The sequence below is a fragment of the Phaseolus vulgaris genome, chromosome 1 (assembly GCF_000499845.2).
Source record: "Phaseolus vulgaris cultivar G19833 chromosome 1, P. vulgaris v2.0, whole genome shotgun sequence".
In the NCBI taxonomy this organism is placed as follows: domain Eukaryota; kingdom Viridiplantae; phylum Streptophyta; class Magnoliopsida; order Fabales; family Fabaceae; genus Phaseolus; species Phaseolus vulgaris.
The window spans coordinates 4,199,768-4,217,108 of NC_023759.2; the positions used below are offsets into that span (position 1 = coordinate 4,199,768).

At 37.0% G+C, this 17,341-nt stretch overlaps 2 protein-coding genes and 1 long non-coding RNA gene across 10 annotated transcripts; 2 read left to right on the top strand and 1 right to left on the bottom strand.

The window, feature by feature from the left end:
* Positions 1 to 2,164: 2,164 nt before the first annotated feature.
* Positions 2,165 to 4,577, top strand: LOC137815353 (uncharacterized). The gene is made up of 4 exons (XM_068618497.1): positions 2,165 to 2,242; positions 2,329 to 2,878; positions 3,044 to 3,275; positions 3,584 to 4,577. The coding sequence occupies exons 1-4, from the start codon at positions 2,165 to 2,167 to the stop codon at positions 4,575 to 4,577; spliced, it is 1,854 nt and encodes a 617-aa protein (XP_068474598.1).
* A 1,623-nt stretch (positions 4,578 to 6,200) lies between these two features.
* On the bottom strand, positions 6,201 to 8,351 carry LOC137816699 (protein MAIN-LIKE 2-like). The gene is made up of 2 exons (XM_068619960.1): positions 6,953 to 8,351; positions 6,201 to 6,860 (listed from the first exon to the last, which is right to left on the bottom strand). The coding sequence occupies exons 1-2, from the start codon at positions 7,202 to 7,204 to the stop codon at positions 6,462 to 6,464; spliced, it is 651 nt and encodes a 216-aa protein (XP_068476061.1). The 5' UTR covers positions 7,205 to 8,351; the 3' UTR covers positions 6,201 to 6,461.
* A 479-nt stretch (positions 8,352 to 8,830) lies between these two features.
* LOC137816700 (uncharacterized) lies at positions 8,831 to 13,466 on the top strand. 8 transcript variants are annotated; one of them, XR_011081851.1, is made up of 5 exons: positions 8,831 to 8,971; positions 9,051 to 9,274; positions 9,386 to 10,338; positions 10,425 to 10,587; positions 10,729 to 13,466. It is a non-coding gene; the product is annotated as an uncharacterized lncRNA (long non-coding RNA). The 8 variants fall into 8 exon arrangements; XR_011081853.1 differs by having other exon boundaries at positions 9,390 to 10,338; XR_011081855.1 differs by having other exon boundaries at positions 9,431 to 10,338.
* The last annotated feature ends 3,875 nt before the right edge of the window (positions 13,467 to 17,341 follow it).

The window sequence follows — 17,341 nt, forward strand, 5'->3', positions numbered from 1 at the left end:
AAAGTTAGGTTATCATCCAAAATATACATAAAAGGAGGACAACTGATAATTTATATGGGTGTTTGAACATTTTTTGGACTTAAAGGTTATGCCCTCAATCCTGTTTTATGTGTGGAGGCCTTTTCGAACAGAATTGCGACTAAACAGAATTTGCAGAGAAGGGGTGTTGCAATGGGAGATAATTTATGTGTTTTATGTGGGAAGGAGGAGGAGACAACTTCACACATCCTTGTATCTTGTGAGGAATCAATTAAAGTTTGGAATATGTGTTTCAGCTGGTTGGGGATCTGTTCGGTGAACCACAATGAGTTGATTTGCCATTTTGAACAATTCTCATGCATATGCCTAAATCAAGAAGGCAACAGATTATGGAAAAGCATGTGGGTTTCAATTGTATGGTGTATTTGGAAGCATAGAAACATGGTCATTTTTAACCAAGCAAAGGTAGATGCAGAGGAAATCCTTACTCTGGCACAAGTACAATCCTGGGTATGGATGAAACATAAAGAAAGGAAAGTTAATTTCTCTTTTTCTGATTGGATTTTATCACCTTTAACATGTATTAATATGGTAACAAAGTAAGTTTAACTTGTTGTAATATGTTGTTATCTGTGTAACTACTCCATGATCTATTAACAAAGCATGAAAGGTTGGATTGCAATAATAACTTAGTCTGATTTATGTATACCCATGGATATGTCACAATCTGTATTTTAGTCACTTGAGAGGTGGAGAAGGTAATGCTTTGTGTTGCAGGTAAACAAGGAGAGGAGCTGATACGCGGTTGCTTAAAAAAACCAAAAGAAAGGGATTGAACACCAGAGTTATGGACAGGGATGGAGACTCCCTGGAAAAACTATTAAAATTTAAAACAAAAACTCCTTGTCCTTTTCTTTTAACGATGGTCTTATAAAGACCATTTCTGGTAGACAACTGGCCTAAGCTAACAGAATTCCAAAACAACAACATCTTTTCAGATCCTCACAACCAGACAAAAACATAAATAACCCTATATGATTAAATCTTTTAACCATGTGGGCTGGATATCTTTCTAATGGGCCTCTGTGGTATAAGGCCACTATCAATTGATGTCCCCTGAAGATCAACCTTGTCCCCAAGGTTGTTGGACGTGGGTTTATGGCAGACATTTGGAAGAGGTTGTGGGTCCGTGAAGGGTTCCTTGAGTGTAGAATGGGGAGGTGTGGTTATCAAAGGGCTGGGATTGGATAAGAAACTGTGATCGGGTGGTGAATTTGGTTAGGTCGTTATTGGAATCATATCAGGTCGTAAGTGAGGAATGCGGAGCAGATGTTGGGATTGAAAGTTGTTGGGCCGAGTAAGGTGTATTAGTGGAGGGGGACAGCTTCTTCCTGCACCTCCATGATTTCTTCGGGCACCTCCATAAAGTTTAAAAATACCAAAATTATCCTTCAGTAAAAAGATAAAAATGAGAAAGGAAGTTACTTCGTGTGGTGGGGTGCATCTGGAGCTTGAGTGGTGGTGGTCCTTGAAGTAGTGTTTGAGGTGGTGCACGGTGGTAGGTAGCAGCGGTGGTAGGTGGTGTTGTCATTGGCACCGTTGGTGAGGTACATTCTCATTCTCATTCTCATTCTTCTGCCTTAAATAAATATTTCCGCATTAGTTAATCTGGTGGATCCACGGATCACATAATCCGGTGCTTAAGTAAAGCGTTTCGGATTAGATAACTTTTGTGCATACTGGATCCGAAACCTGCCAAAGTCATATTTCCGGATTGTGTAATCCGGTACCAAATGAACTATGGATTACGCAATCCGGAAGTGATTTTAGAACATTCAATATGTCTTGCGTATTACGTAGTCCGGTACTCATTTTGCTATATGAATTTCAATTACGCATTACACAATTTGGAACATCAAACATGACTTACGAATTATATAATCTGGTAGTCATTTTGCTGTGAAAATTTTGACTTATGGAATACACAATCCGGAAGTCACCTTAAATGACTTATGGATTACGTAATCCGGAATTCATTATGCTGTTAAAATTTGACTTATGGATTATACAATCCGGAAGTCAAGTTGTCAATTACAAAATCTTATGCTATTTTTGTTTTGCATATGTGAATTTATGAAAATTATAATAAAATGAAAATTTATGTTTTATGAATGAAGGTGTAAGTATGGAAGAATTAATGAATTATGTGCATCAACATGGATTGTTTGAAGGGGACTATGGTATCCATTTTACAACAGATGAGGTGAATAAAATTTCCTTTCATTTATATTTATTGCATTATAATTTGAAGAAGTGATTTTGTAATATTGTTAGAATAACTTAGTGTAGGTGTTTCCTTCGCGAGAAGACTTACTTGAATGGGTCCGTAGGGTTGGTTATGGACTTGGTTTTGTTACTGTCATTATTAGGTCTGACATAGCAAATGGTAAGCAAGGGAGAAAGACATATGTCTTGTTAGGCTGTGAAAGGGGGGGTAGTTACAGAAAGTATAAAGATGGTTTGGAGGTTAGTGTAACTGGTACTCGAAAATGTGAATGTCCCTTTAAATTGCGAGGTAAACCTGTTGGAAAGGGTCAAGGTTGGGTACTTAAGGTAATATGTGGTACTCATAATCATGATTTGTATGATACCTTAGTTGGTCATCCATATGCAGGCAGATTAAAAACGAATGAACATCCAATGCTTGTTGATATGACTAAAAGCATGGTTAAGCCAGGTAACATTCTACGTAATTTGAAGGAGAATAATGAGGATAATATGACAACAATAAAGCAAATATACAATGCAAGATACTCGTACAAGAGATCAGTTAGAGGACCAATAACTGAATTACAACAGTTAATGATGTTGTTAGACCGTGACAACTATCTTCATTGGAGTACGTGTCATGAGTCTTCAAATATTGTTAGTGATATTTTTTGGACTCATCCTGATGCTGTGAAACTCTTGAATGCATTTAACATTGTATTCGTAATGGATACAACTTACAAAACAAACAAATATTGACTGCCTTTGCTTGAGATTGTTGGTGTAACTTGTACAGGTTTGTCCTTTTTTGCTGGTTTTGCATTCTTATCTAGCGAGAAAGAAAAGAACTTCATATGGGCATTACAAAAATTTAGAGGGTCACTTTTGACATCGCATGTGGGGCCTGAAGTCATTGTTTGTGATAGAGATCTTGCTTTGATGAATGCCATCAATATTGTGTTTCCTAAAACAATAAATCTTCTTTGTCAGTTTCACATCAATAAGAATTTTAAAGCAAAGTGTAAAATGTTGGTAGATTCTGTCGAGGCTTAGGAAGTTGTGATGGATTCATGGAAGACTATCATTGATTGTACAGAGATTGGTAAATTTGATGAGTTTGTGAAAAAATTTGAAACTATTTGTTCACCGTGACCATTACTTTTTGAATATGTGAAGAACACTTGGATTATTCCGCACAAAGAAAAGTTTGTCAAGTGTTGGACAAAATTGTTAATGCATTTGGGAAATACAACATCAAACAGGTATATGAATACCTTTACTTTGTTTAGAACGTGTATAATGTGCAATTGTTTTATTGTGTTTTATACTTATACAGGGTTGAATCAGCTCATTGGTCTTTGAAACGAATATTACAAAATAGCATGGGAGACCTGTGCTCATGTTGGGATGCTATCAAGCATGTTATTATACTTCAACATAACGAGATTAAGGCATCATTTCAAATGAGTCTACATGTGATAGGACACACATTCAATGTGCAATTGTATAAAATGTTGGTTGGCTCTATATCTAAACATGCTTTAATTCTCATTCCTGAAGAGTTTGATCGGGTCAATGATGTGGGATTTGATAGTGAACGATGTGGATGTGTACTCAGACAGACTCACGGATTACCATGTGCTTGTCAGTTAGCCAGGTATGTTATGGGTGTCATTCCTCTTAATGAAGTTCATGTTTTGTGGACGAGACTGAGTTTTTCAGGTTTATCTGAATGTGATTCATCATCTCGGTTGTCAATTCAACAAGAATGGGATGTGATTCTATCCCGGTTCGATGAGGTTGATATTTGTGGCAGAGTGACAATTAAAAACAAGTTGCGTGAAATTTCCTATCCGGACATGACAACATTATGTGCACCACTTAATGTAGTTAAAACAAAAGGATCTAAAAAGAGTCAAGGAAATAAATTTCAGAGGTCTACAAAACGCACCCGTTCATATTTTGAGCATGTAGATCGCATCCATTTTGTAAATGATAGTTCATCATCTTTGAAGACTTGTAAGGGAAAGGTTAAGGTGATGACCAACACCAATGCAATTCCCATGCTTGATCAATTTTATTTGAAATGTCACCCTTATATTTTGGATGTAATAGATGTTAAAGTTGATGGACATTGTGGGTTTTGTGCTATTGCCTCATTGTTGGGGATGGGTGAAGAGTCATGGCCACTCATCAGAATGGATTTATTCAAAGAAATATCTCAGTGGCGTGAAGAATACGCAACATTGTTAGGTGGTCATCAACGAGTAGAAGATATCAAGAGGTCCTTATTAGTGGATGAGTTGTCAGTGGTAAGTGCATATTCATAAGACTCATGTGCATTGATTAATTGAACTTGTATGCAATCTAATTTCATTATTGCATTTTGCAAGCTAGTGTTGAAAAATGGATGACAATACCGGATATGGGATACTTAATAGCAAGCAGATACAATATTATCTTAGTTTGTTTGTCATTGAAACAAAATATTACTATTTTTCCATTGCGTACTGCACCCCCTACCGATGCTAGTCTACACCGATTACTATGTATTGGTCATGTGTATGATTCACACTTTGTGCAGGTAAGGTTATTACTCAACACATTATATATATATATATATATATATATTCCTTTGTTTGCTAATTTCCATTTGTGGTGCAGGTAAAATTGCTTGATGATTGTCCCATACCTACCGCTGACATTTTATGGTGTACACATTGTTACCCAGAGGCAAGGTTATGGTCATCATATTACATTGCTCGGATGCAATCTTTTACCCAATTAATCAGTATTAGCCCGACATATGTGAACCTTGGAGACGATTGATGTAAACATAATTTATTATGTCGGTTTCTGATGCATAATTTATTACTTAAGTTTTGATTCATAATTTATTACTTCAATTTCGATTCATAATTTATTCGCATTTATGTCAGATAAAAAATAAAATAACAAACACTATAACATAAATTAATTAAACCATATTGTACACATACAAAGTTACTATCATTACAATCATGTAATAAAAAAATATCAACGACTTCCACGAATACTACGTGATTGTCTCGTGTAGACTGCCCCGTCATCTGCCACACTCCGGGCTAACTGCAGTGCTCCCTCCGTACTCTCATATGCGTCAGTGCCTGTAGTGACCTGACGACAATCTATCATGCGCTGGAGGATACTGGCAATGCGCCTAAATATACCCTGCACCAATTTCAAAATAAATTAAACTTGTTAAATATATTGTTTAATCACATAACAATAAAAAAAAAACTTACCGCATGTGCACGCTCATCTTGAGACGAATGTCCTGCCTGCTCAGCATTTGGACTACGAAGGCGACGACGTGGTACAACACTGGGTCGATCTCCAAGTTCACCTTTGCGAATGTATGGGTGTGATACCGTCCTAAACCAAGACATGAACTCAGGAACACATGCAGATGGACTAGAAGCAACTCTCAAACCTGTCACCACGTGGTGATCAAACTGCAACCACCTTTAATCAATGACATGTGCACTAGGAGCCTCAGCCGCCATCGGTGATGATGGAATGCTCTGCTCGTACCCAAATTGCCGCAAAACACGCTCGGACATATGTCTATGTGATAAGCTGCCCAATCGCAAGTGACCCGAGAATAAATAGATGGTCTCAAATGGTCTGCTCAATCTATGGTCCTCATACGGAGTCCAGATGATTTCATCGTGTGTGACCCCATCCAATTGCACTCGCACATCACCAACTGTGCAAATCTGATGGGCAACAATATACCGTGTTGCCCGCGGGTGTACATCGTCATATGAGGGATTAATATCCCTTCTTCCAATGCCCGAGAAGTGCTCATAAATTCATGCCTACGTAATTCAATCATATTAATTATAAAATATTTAATACAAAACATTATGGAATGTAACATGTGATTGTTAATTATTTGTATGGTTTCATACCTGAATCAGTGTCGCATAACTGGTCAACTGCTTCGTGTTAAAATAAGATGCATCCCCCAACTGCTCATATAGATATGTAAGTGTTGCTGCTCCCCGTGCATATCCATGACACATATGTAGATTGTTGAATAACAATAAGTACGATATAGATACAGAGGTGACACTTTTATCTGCAAAAATAGTGCATCCAAGCAGATGCAACAAGTAAGCCCTGGCAGCACACTCCCAAGCCTCTTGAGCGCAACATTCCTCATATATATCTCAAAGCCAACTCAATCGTACGTGGACGCCTTGACACTGCCTCATCTCAGCCTTCCCCCGAGTCTCATCCACCCCTAGTAACTTAGCTAAAATTGTTGCAGCTCCGTTGTACTCGAAGGGCACATATGTTGGGAATTGACCCAAAATGGGGAGGTGTAAAAGAGATGACACATCATCAAGTGTGATGGTCATCTCACCTACGGGAAGGTGGAAGGAGTTTGTCTCCCGATGCCACCTTTCAACAAAGGCTGAAATCAATCCCTTGTCACCCACTTCATAACTTATATTGCACAAACTAAACAATCCGAAATTTTGTACAAGTAGCTCAATATTAGCATGAGGCATCCCAAATTTACGTAATTTCCTACCGTGAGATACCAATTTAAGTTCTCCCCGATCCTAATATAAATGTTGTATATATTAAATATAATTAAATAAATTTAAAAAATAATTAATAAAGATAATTTAATTGAAGGTTTTTTCGTTCTTACCTCACCCTCCCAAAGCTTAACAGCAACATGGTCAGTAAAATTTACCAGTAAAGACCTATCAGAAGGTCCTCCAGGAAACCCTTCTATGTGGTCTACTTGGTCATCATTCTGTAATTCTTGTTCATTGTCATTATCAATATGAACATCATCATCAATCCTTTCCTCGACACCACCTCGGTCTCTTCTACGGACGGATGTCGTCGGTCTTCTGCAATCATGATCCTGAGATCCACCACCTCTAGTTTTAGCCATATATATCCACAACACAATTTAAATTTCAATTATTTACAAATAATAAATAATATAATCATGAATTTGTGTACATAATATAAAATTTAAAAAAAGTTTTTAACAAGTGGGTTGAAAAATAAATATATAACAAAAACGCAAAATCACAAAAATGCAAACTTTGTAAGAACACTACCGGATTACATAATCCGAAACACACACAATGTAAACCTAAACCAGATTACATAATTCGAAACACACACAATGTAAACCTAAACCGGATTACATAATCCGGAATTACTAAAATACCTAAACCGGATTACCTAATTCGGAATTACTAAAATAACCTAAACCGGATTAAGTAATCTGGTATTACTTTACATTCACAACTATACCGGATTACATAATCCGGTGCCTATTATGAAAAAATGCACAGAGTACCGGATTACACTACAAACAGATTACACAGCAGCAGGTTTCAAAAGCAATGCAAAATTTGGAAAATTCAACTTACTAACCTGTGAAGAGGGCACTTTGGATGTGTGAGTGATAGAGAATGTGGAGTTTAGAGAAATTTGAGAGATGAAGAGAAAAAACCTTTGAATGGAGGTGTGGAGCGACGTCGCTGGAAGGATTAGAGAGAAAACGCACGAAAGTGAAAGTGAAAGTGAAGGTTAGGTAGGTTAAAGGTATATTAAGCTGTTATTTTAATTTTTTAATATTTTTACTGAGGGGTATATTAGTAAATGTACTTTTAGTATGGGGGTGGGAGAAGAAGTCATGGAGGTGCAGGAAGAAGTTGTCGTGGAGGGGGTGTGTGTGGTTAGTGAGGCGAAAGTTGTTTTTGGTGTGGGCTGGACTGGTTTGTTTGAGTGGGTTAGGTTTGCATTAAGGTGGGTTTGGAGTGTTGGAAAGGGAAAATGTCGTTGTAGCATTAATGCCATGTGGGTGGGTATTAATGGGGGTGGTTGGCTGATGGGCTTATAGCTTTAGTGGAGTGTGGGTGGGTTTTAATGTTGTTGTCTGCTGCATTTATGATATCAGAGGCACGTGGGTAGGTTAGGTGAGATGTGAAAGGTTGTGCGACTGTGGCCATTGATGGTGGACACGTGTCGCTAGTAGAGGAAATCTAGCTGCTGTTAGGTGAAGAATCCGTGTGAGGGAGTGAAGTGTTAGAAGGGGTTAAGTTGTTTTGTGAGTGTTCAGAGTTGAGTTTTGAATCGTCTTGAGTGTTGGTAGGTGGGGAAAAATTGGGAGGGTTGGCACTCGGGTGGTGGGAGGTGGTATTTTTGTTGTCGTGGTAAGGTTTAAGTAGCACAATGTGGAAGACCGAGTGGATTTTAGACGAGGGAGTGAAGTCGAGTTCGTAAGCCACTTCTCCTATACGTTTGGTGATGCGGTATGGACCATAGTATTTTCGAGTGAGTTTATGGTGAGGCTCGGAAGAGAGGGACCATTGTCGGTAAGCTTGGCGTCGCAACAGCACCCAATCATTAACGTTGAAGAAGTGATGGCGCCTTGATTTGTTTGCGATCTGAGCCATGTGACGTTGAGTGAGAGCAAGGGTGGTCTTCAACCGGTGCATTATCTGTGTGCGTTCTTCTAAGGTGGTGGCGAGAGCTGGTTCTGTTGTTGTGCCCAGAATGTAATCTGGTATGGAAGGTGGAGGTCGCCCATACAGTGCTTGAAAAGGAGTGGTATTAATGGCGGTGTGGTAGGAAGAATTATACCAAAACTCGGCAAGGTGTAAGTACTTGTACCATGTCCTCGGATGGTCACTTGCGAAACAACGTAGGTAAATTTCTAATCCTCTGTTTATGACTTATGTTTGCCCATTTGTTTGGGGATGATAGGCGGTGCTAAATTTCAGTTTGGTGCCTTGTACGTGAAAAAGTTGCTTCCAAAAATAGCTGAGGAAGAGTGGGTCTCTGTCGAAGATGATGGAATTGGCAACGCCATGCAACCTGCAAATCTCAACAGAAAAACGGTTAGCCAATTGGGTTGTGGTGAAGGAGGTGGGTAGTGCTATGAAGTGGGCAGATTTGGATAAACGGTCACATACAACCCATATGACAGTGTGGCTAAAAGACGAAGGTAAGTGTGTTATGAAATCTGTGGTGAGCTCATCCCAAATTTGGGTGGGTGGGGGAATGGGTTGTAGAAGGCCTAAGGGTTTGGTGTTGATTGGTTTATTTTGTTGGCAAGGGAGGCATTGTTTGATGAAAGATTTAGCATCTCTATACATTCCAGGCCAGTAGAAGGACGCGGCTAGGCGAGCCATGGTGGCTTTAAGGCTCGAGTGATGGAAGAGGCCCCAGCATCAATCCTATCAAAGGCACAAAAATGCTACATTTAAGGCAATCACTAGAGTCATAGTCAAACAGGGGTCAAAGGGACATTTTTACATGTCATAGACTCTAGTGTGAGATAGTTCTTCTTCCTTTTCTAGTTAAAGTAGCATAGTTTAAATCTTTTTGTAAATGTGATGAAACATGCAAAGTGGTACTTAAAAGGTTAAACCTAAGTTTAATTAGAAATAACCATTTCTAAGTAAACTTAGGACCGGCCCAATTAGCTAGACCTAATGGGCGTAAATTCTAGACCAACCACACAAGGAATACTTCTAGAATTTACCTCTATTTAGGCGCCACTACACCCATGTGCTCCCATGTGCCATGTGCTCCATGTGCTTCCATGTGCTCACACTTGCATGTAATTTGGCTAGCATTTCATTTGTATTTGGCTCTTCAAATTCCATCCCTTCAATCCTATATAAGGAGGTGCTTGACTCTCATTTTGTAAGATTAATTTAGTATTGTTATGCTGCCAAACTTGAGTCATACTTTACTCCCTTGCCTAAGATTTCGGTCTTAATCTTCAATCCTTCACCTACCAAAGAGGGTTGGCCGAACCTCCCTCAATTTCCCTACTCTCATGTACCTCCAAGGCAGCCACACCTCCTATGATGGCCTTGATCCATCAACAAGCCACTAAGCTTCCGCAAACCACCCAAAAACCACAAAAGAGAAGAGCTCAATGCCATCACTAAGTGTCCAGCAGAAGGTGTGGCATGGAACTCGTGAAGCACGGTGGTCCGCAGAGATCCTAAGGATGGCAAATAAAGTCTTCGGTCGTGATACAAAAGGTGGTTTTGAAAGGTATAGTCTCTGTTTTGAGTAGTTGTGACTTTCTGAACTTCATGTTTCCCAGATTCTGATTGGTAATATGTTTTTAATTACATAAGGATTTCTGGGATTGGGGAAGAGATGGCCAAAAAAACAAAAGTGGGTGGCCGAGATAGGAAATCAACTGCTTGATTGTGGCGGTCTGGGCAGTACAGTATCTCAAAACTGTACCCAATGAGTTTGGTGGCCCATTTTTGCTGCTCTGGTGTAGAACATGCCTTGGTAAGTAACTCCTTAAGACTTTATTGATCTGTGATAATTTGAAAATGAGTACCAATTAGGTAGTGTCTCCATTTTTTTACTGCTTCGGTGATTGCAAGCATTTCTTTGACATACACTGAACTATTCTACATTTTGGGACAGAGCTTCTTGCTGAAGAAAGCAATGGGATGTCCAGCTTGGGAAAGAACTGCACCTATGGCAGAATTGGAGGCATCCGTTTCAACCACAAACTGAAGAGAGAAATCTGAAAGATGCAGTACAGGGGGTGTAGTTAGGAATTTCTTAAATTGTAAAAAGGCCTTTTGTGCCTTTTCATTCCATGTAAAAACTTTGAATTTTAGTAAATCTGTGAGTGGAGAGGCAAGAGTGGCATAACCGCGTATAAATTTGTGATAAAACCCGGTAATTCCTAAAAAAGCTCGGAGAGTGGTGAGGGAGGTGGGTTTGGGCCAAAGCAGGATGGCCTGGATCTTGTCTGGGTCAGGGGCCACAGTCCCTGCTTGAATGATATGGCCCAAATAGGAAACCCTAGGTGTTGCAAACATGCACTTGGATTCTTTGACAAAAAATTGGTTGTCTTGAAGTAATTGGAGAGTAATGGTAAGGTGTTGGATATGTTCGAGCATGGATTTATTGTAGATAAGAATGTCATCAAAGAAAACTAGCACAAATTGCCTTAGATGTGGTCTTAGGAGGTCATTCATGGCCGCTTGAAAGGTAGAAGGGGCATTAGAAAGCCCAAACGACATAACTAGAAACTCATAATGACCATCAAAGGTTCGAAAAGCAGTTTTATGGCAATCAGTGGAGTGTACTCTGATCTGGTGATATCCAGACCTTAAATCCAACTTAGTAAACACCCTAGCTTCTCTTAACTCATCCAGTAATTCATCAATAGTTGGAATGGGGAATCTATCTTTCACTGTAATAGCATTCAAAGCCTTGTAATCAACACAAAATCTCCACGACCCATCTTTTTTTTTATAAGGATAACCGGTGAAGAGAAAGGGCTATTGCTCGGGCGATAAGACCTTCCTTTAGCATTTATTGGATGAGTCAAGTCATGGTATGTTTATGGGCATGTGGGTAACGGTAGGGCTTGATATTTACTGGTGGAGAATTTGGTAGTAGGGGTATTCGGTGGTTGTGTGGGCGGTCTGAGGGTAGGCCATGGGGAGTGAAAAAAACTGATTGGTAAATGTGAAAGAGGTTGGTAACGTGAGGGTTGATATTAGATGGAGGTGGAGCATGGGAATGGAGGTCCGGTTGGAAGACTAAGAGATGAAAAGATGCTACGGACTTGGTGTGTAATAGGTGACAAATGTTGGTGGCCAAAACATGGTTATTTAAAAGCTTAGTGGTACCTCGTAGAGTGATGGGAAGGCCATTGTGGTTGAAAGAGAGTTGAGGTGTGGAGAAATCTGCTTGTATAGGTCCCAGAGAACGTAACCAGTCCATGTCAAGGACTACATCAACACCTTCAATAGGGATTAAGTAGAAACGCATGGAGAAACAATGTTGTTGAATGGAAATGGTGATGTTGGGGCATATAGATGAGCAATGTATTTTCTCACCATTGCCAACCATTATGGAGAAGAGTGTGATTGGGAGAGTACAAAGGTTAAGAAACAAGGCAAGGCGAGGTTGGAGGATATTGTGAGAGTTGCCCGTGTCGATTTAGATAGTGACTGGAAGACTGGCAATGTGGCCTTGGAACTTAAATGTGTGTGTTGAAGGTGTACCTGATAATGCTTGAAGAGATAGGTGGATGTGAGAGGCGTCCATGGTTACTTGGTCATTATCTAAGGTGGAAAGGGTATCGGGTGGTGTATTTGATGGGCCTTCGTCTCCCAGCAACAACAAAAAACGTTTGGTTGCACATTTGTGACCAGGAAAAAATTTCTCATCACAATTGTAACACAGTCTCGCTACTCTTCTCTCTTGAAGTTGGGTTGAAGTAAGTTTTTTTATAGGTAGAGGTGATGATGTGGATGGTGTAGCTGGTTGAAGAAAAGGGGGTCGGGGTCGGGCTAACAAGTGTTATGATGGCTGAGGCAGAATGGTTAAGGAGCGTATAAAACGCTTGGTGTCATTATTCTAGGATTCCAAGAGTTTGGCAAGACCCATGGCTTGGGTGATGGAAGTAGGTTGGAGTACCGCTATCTCACGTCTGATTTCTGGAATAAGGCCCGAGATGAAACAGTTTAGGATCATTTCTGGAGTGAGACCTAAAACCCGATTGCATAGCTTTTCAAATGTTCTCTGGTACTCAGTAACAGTGCTATTTTGACGTAATTTGAACAGTTATGCTTGATGATTAGCATAAGTGGAGGGCCCAAAACGTAGTTCTAGTGCACAGTCGAAGGAAATCCAATCACTGAGTTGATGATTTTGATACATCCACTTGAACCAACTTAGAGCATCACCACACATATAAAAATCCGTCATGTTTAAGCGAGACTCCCAAGCTATGTTATAAAATTGGAAAAACTGATCAACTTGGAAGAGCCAATCCAGGGGATCTGAGCCATCAAAAAATGAGAGTTGTAATTTGGGTGGTCTAGGCATGGTTAGGAGCGGAGGGGGAGAAGAATGTGGTGGGGGAAAGATGGTTGGAGTGGTAGATGTGGTAGCGTTAGAGCCTGATGGTGGGATAGGTGATGTCGTCTCTACAGGAAAAGGTATAGGAGGGTTTGGGGCCTGATCGTTGTGTTGAAAAAGAGTTGTAGGTATGGCAGTTAAGAGGGTGTTGATGGTGTGGGTGAGAGTTTCATGTTTTGTTTCCAAAGCTATTTAGCAGTTTTCTAAGGATTAGTGGAGGCTACTGTATTAATTTTCATGATGTTCATGGGTGTTATGGAGTTGGGTTTGGAGGTTAACTAATTTTTCTAGAATGGCCTGTAAAGTTTCATCTAGGTCTTTGTTTGGTTTAGGAACCATGGTGCACTCTCAACGAAAGCACCAATTGATACGTAGTTGCTTAAAAAAACCAAAAGAAAGGGATTAAACACCAGGACTACGGACAGGGATGAAGACTCCCTGGAAAAACTATTAAAATTTAAAACAAAAACTCCTTGTCCTTTTCTTTTAACGATGGTCTTATAAAGACCATTTCTGGTAGATAGCTGGCCTAAGCTAACAGAATTCCAAAACAACAAAATCTTTTCAGATCCTCACAACCAGACAAAAACATAAATAACCCTAGATGATGAAATCTTTTAACCATGTGGGCTTGGATATCTTTCTAATGGGCCTCTGTGGTATAAGGCCACTATCAGGAGCTGTCAATGATAAGTATCAGAGGACAAAGAAGCAGTTTTCTACAGGGAGGAATCAGAAGTGTTGTTTTTATGGGCAACAAAAGCTAGTATTGGCTAGAATTTCATGCAGATCTACAGCAAAGTAAGGGGGAGAAAATGAGATGTTGAGAAAGGGAGAGAGCGTGAAAAGGAGATGGCAGTCATTGATACAGCTAGGTAGAAGGCACACATCCGCGACAACATATTTTAAGAAAGTGGGGGAAGGGAAAGACGAAAGGTAAATGAAGAGAAAAGAGAAGTAATAATTAGGAAGAGCAACAACTGCCAAATGTGATCACGGTGAAACAGTTCTTTGCTGAGGATTCATGAGAAGTTTGCTGGTATAAAGCAACAAATTATGCAGAGTGCTGATATCTTAGGGAGTGGATAAAAACCCACAAAAGGGAAACAAACTTTTTAATTGTAATCTCTATTCTGTCATGAACTATTTGTAAAATATAGTATTCTGATTAGGATGCATGACTATGTAGAGAGTAGGTTGTATAAGGGTTGGGACACCCTGAAGTGTCCCTTTTATTTTTTAATTTAATTAATTATTTGTTGAAAAAAAAAACTGATAATTTATAGGCTTAGAATATATTTGAAGAGAAAAATAAAAAAAAGTGAAAATTAATCTTTCATGAGTTAAAATTTATTTATGCATAAGTTAAAAATAAAGATAAATTAACTTATTAAGCTTAAGTTAAAAAAAATAAATTATATGAACTATTTTTTATAAATTAACTTGTGAATGAGCTAATTTTAGTTTCTGAAAAAATTAATTTGATTTTTTTCTTTTATTTTTCTTTCTATAAAAGAGCTTATGAAAAAAAAAATCCTTAAAATATATCCTTAATATAAACTAATATGCATCAAAATTTTATATGCGGATGTAAGTATTCCAGTAATAAGTTGGCATTAATTTATTTATCATATCTAATCTATGCCTTTGAGTACAACCTAATCTGTTTTGAAAAAAAAAATTAAGAACATATTAATTGATTATGTTAAAATCTAATATATTATATTAAGTGAGTTAATTGATTATCATAAGTAAGAATCATTTATCTAAAATTTGTTCAAATACGAGTATTTGCAAATAATCTATTATCACCGAAAAAAATGGATTAGATTGTTCTTTTTTAAATTGTCATAATCAATTAACAACGTTATAATTTATTATATCTTAAAATAATCAATTAAATTTATTAAAAGTCAGTTTGTATAAAAGATTCTCTGTATATTTTGAAATTAATTTATCAGAACATTTTATAAACATAATTTGTCTTTCAAGAATTGTCTAAGAAACAAAAGAACTTTTGATAAAAAAATATTTTATAAAAGTTTTTTCTTGAAGGCATTTGGTGAAAATATTACATAATCTTTTGCTTTTAATTTTTTTAAACTTTGTTTTTAACTTTCTCTGCATTTGGTGCTGTACTGTTCTTGAAGTTTTCAATAACTTTTATACATATATTTATACATATTGAGTGATAGCATGTTTTACATGTGAAATGTGACTGTAATTAAATATTCAAGATTTAATAATATTTTAAGATAATTGTAACTGAATTTGGATATAGATTTTAGTAGAATCGGACTAATATAAAATATGTGTTTATCTTCTTAATTCTTTTTCTTTTTTCTTTTAATTTTTTTTATATCACTTTGTTTTGAATGCACTTTGTTTTCTTATTTTATATCTTATTGATAAAAAATTACAAGAAAAAATTTATAAGAATCGTTGTGCATGTGAAGATTCGCTCAACAAAATACTGGAAGATATCTTCTCTTCATTTTTATCTACTCGCCTAACAAACAAGGTTTTTTTAGAATATGATGGGATTATTATTTTCTTTTTTATCAAAATGGATTCCTTTTAAAAAAAATTATAAATTTGGACAAGTCGTACTAATTTGGCACGACTTCATATGCACAAATTGTCCCAATTTGATACGACTCTGCCATGTCATACTGAAGTTGTGCCAACTTGACACGACTTCTGCCACGTCATAATTTTTTTTTAATTTTATTGTTTATATTGGGTAGTAAGTTATGTAATGTTAAAAATTAATTTGATACATAATTTTCTAAGAGTGTTAGTTTTAAGGAACAAAAAATTGGATAATCGTGTATGGATCACGGTAATGTAATACAATAACTTGATTATTTGATTAATTAAAAAATGAAAAAAATTGTTATTGAATTTGGAAATAAATAGATAAATGAAAATTTATTGTATTTGGAAAATAAATAGAGAATTATTGTTGTGAATTAGCAAAATAAATAACTTGAGAAGTAAAGATTATTAGCTGACTTGATCCATGTCGCCACTTATAATCATTATTTCTCAAATTAATCATTACGTATCAAATTAATTTTTAACATTACATAACTTACTACCTAATATATAAACAATAAAAAAAAATTTAAAAAAATATAACGTGACAGAAGTCGTGCCAAGTTAGCACGACTTCAGTATGACATGGCAGAAGTCGTGCCAAGTTGGCATGACTTCAGTATGACAGAGCAGAAATCGTGCCAAGTTGGCACGACTTCAGTATGACATGCAGAGTCGTGTCAAATTGGGACGATTTGTGTATATGAAGTCGTGCCAAATTAGCACGACTTGCCTAAATTTGTAATTTTTTTTAAACGGACCCCATTTTGGTAAAATAAAAATAAAAATAACCCTATCATGGTCAAAAACTCAACAAACAACCTTCTAACTCAATAAATATTTTCCATATTTAAGCTTATTTTCCAAGTTTTCTCATTTGTATTTAAAAAAACACCAAATTTCATTAATTCATCTATTAACTTTTCACGGGGTAAGATATCTTTATAAAAGTTAATTCTATAAGTTTTCACGAGTATTTCCTTTCAAAAACTTAATAATTAAGTATTTTAAGCAATATTAATAAGTAAAATCGACTACTAGTTATAATGTTAATGGACATGAAGTTTTTCTTATTTATAAAGAAAACAGAAGTTATCATCAACTAAAATATAATAAGACATCTTAGATCAACCCTAAAAAATTTTTAAAATGTAATCACTCATCGTATATTTGAAAATGGATTTTGATGGATAACACAAGGATGAAATTGAACCACTCCTTTAAATGATTTATATTCGAGTGAGATACATCGATGTTATATTTGGAACAACACAACAAATTTTATTTAGAAGGACACATGGAAGAAGAAATCCATATTTTTTTAGTTCATATTTTGGTTTAAATTAGATGTTAGACATTATATAAATGCAATAAAAAAATGTATGTAAAAGACAAAAGACGGTTTAAATGCTCGCAAGATCTAGTTGAGAGAGGTGTATGTTTGGAGTTATAGCTACAAGTTTTTGGTAAACGAACATATTAGTTTTTATCATGTAATACAGTGTTAGCAAGTGAGAAAATAATTTTTTCTCAATGTGTACATGAAGTCTAACTA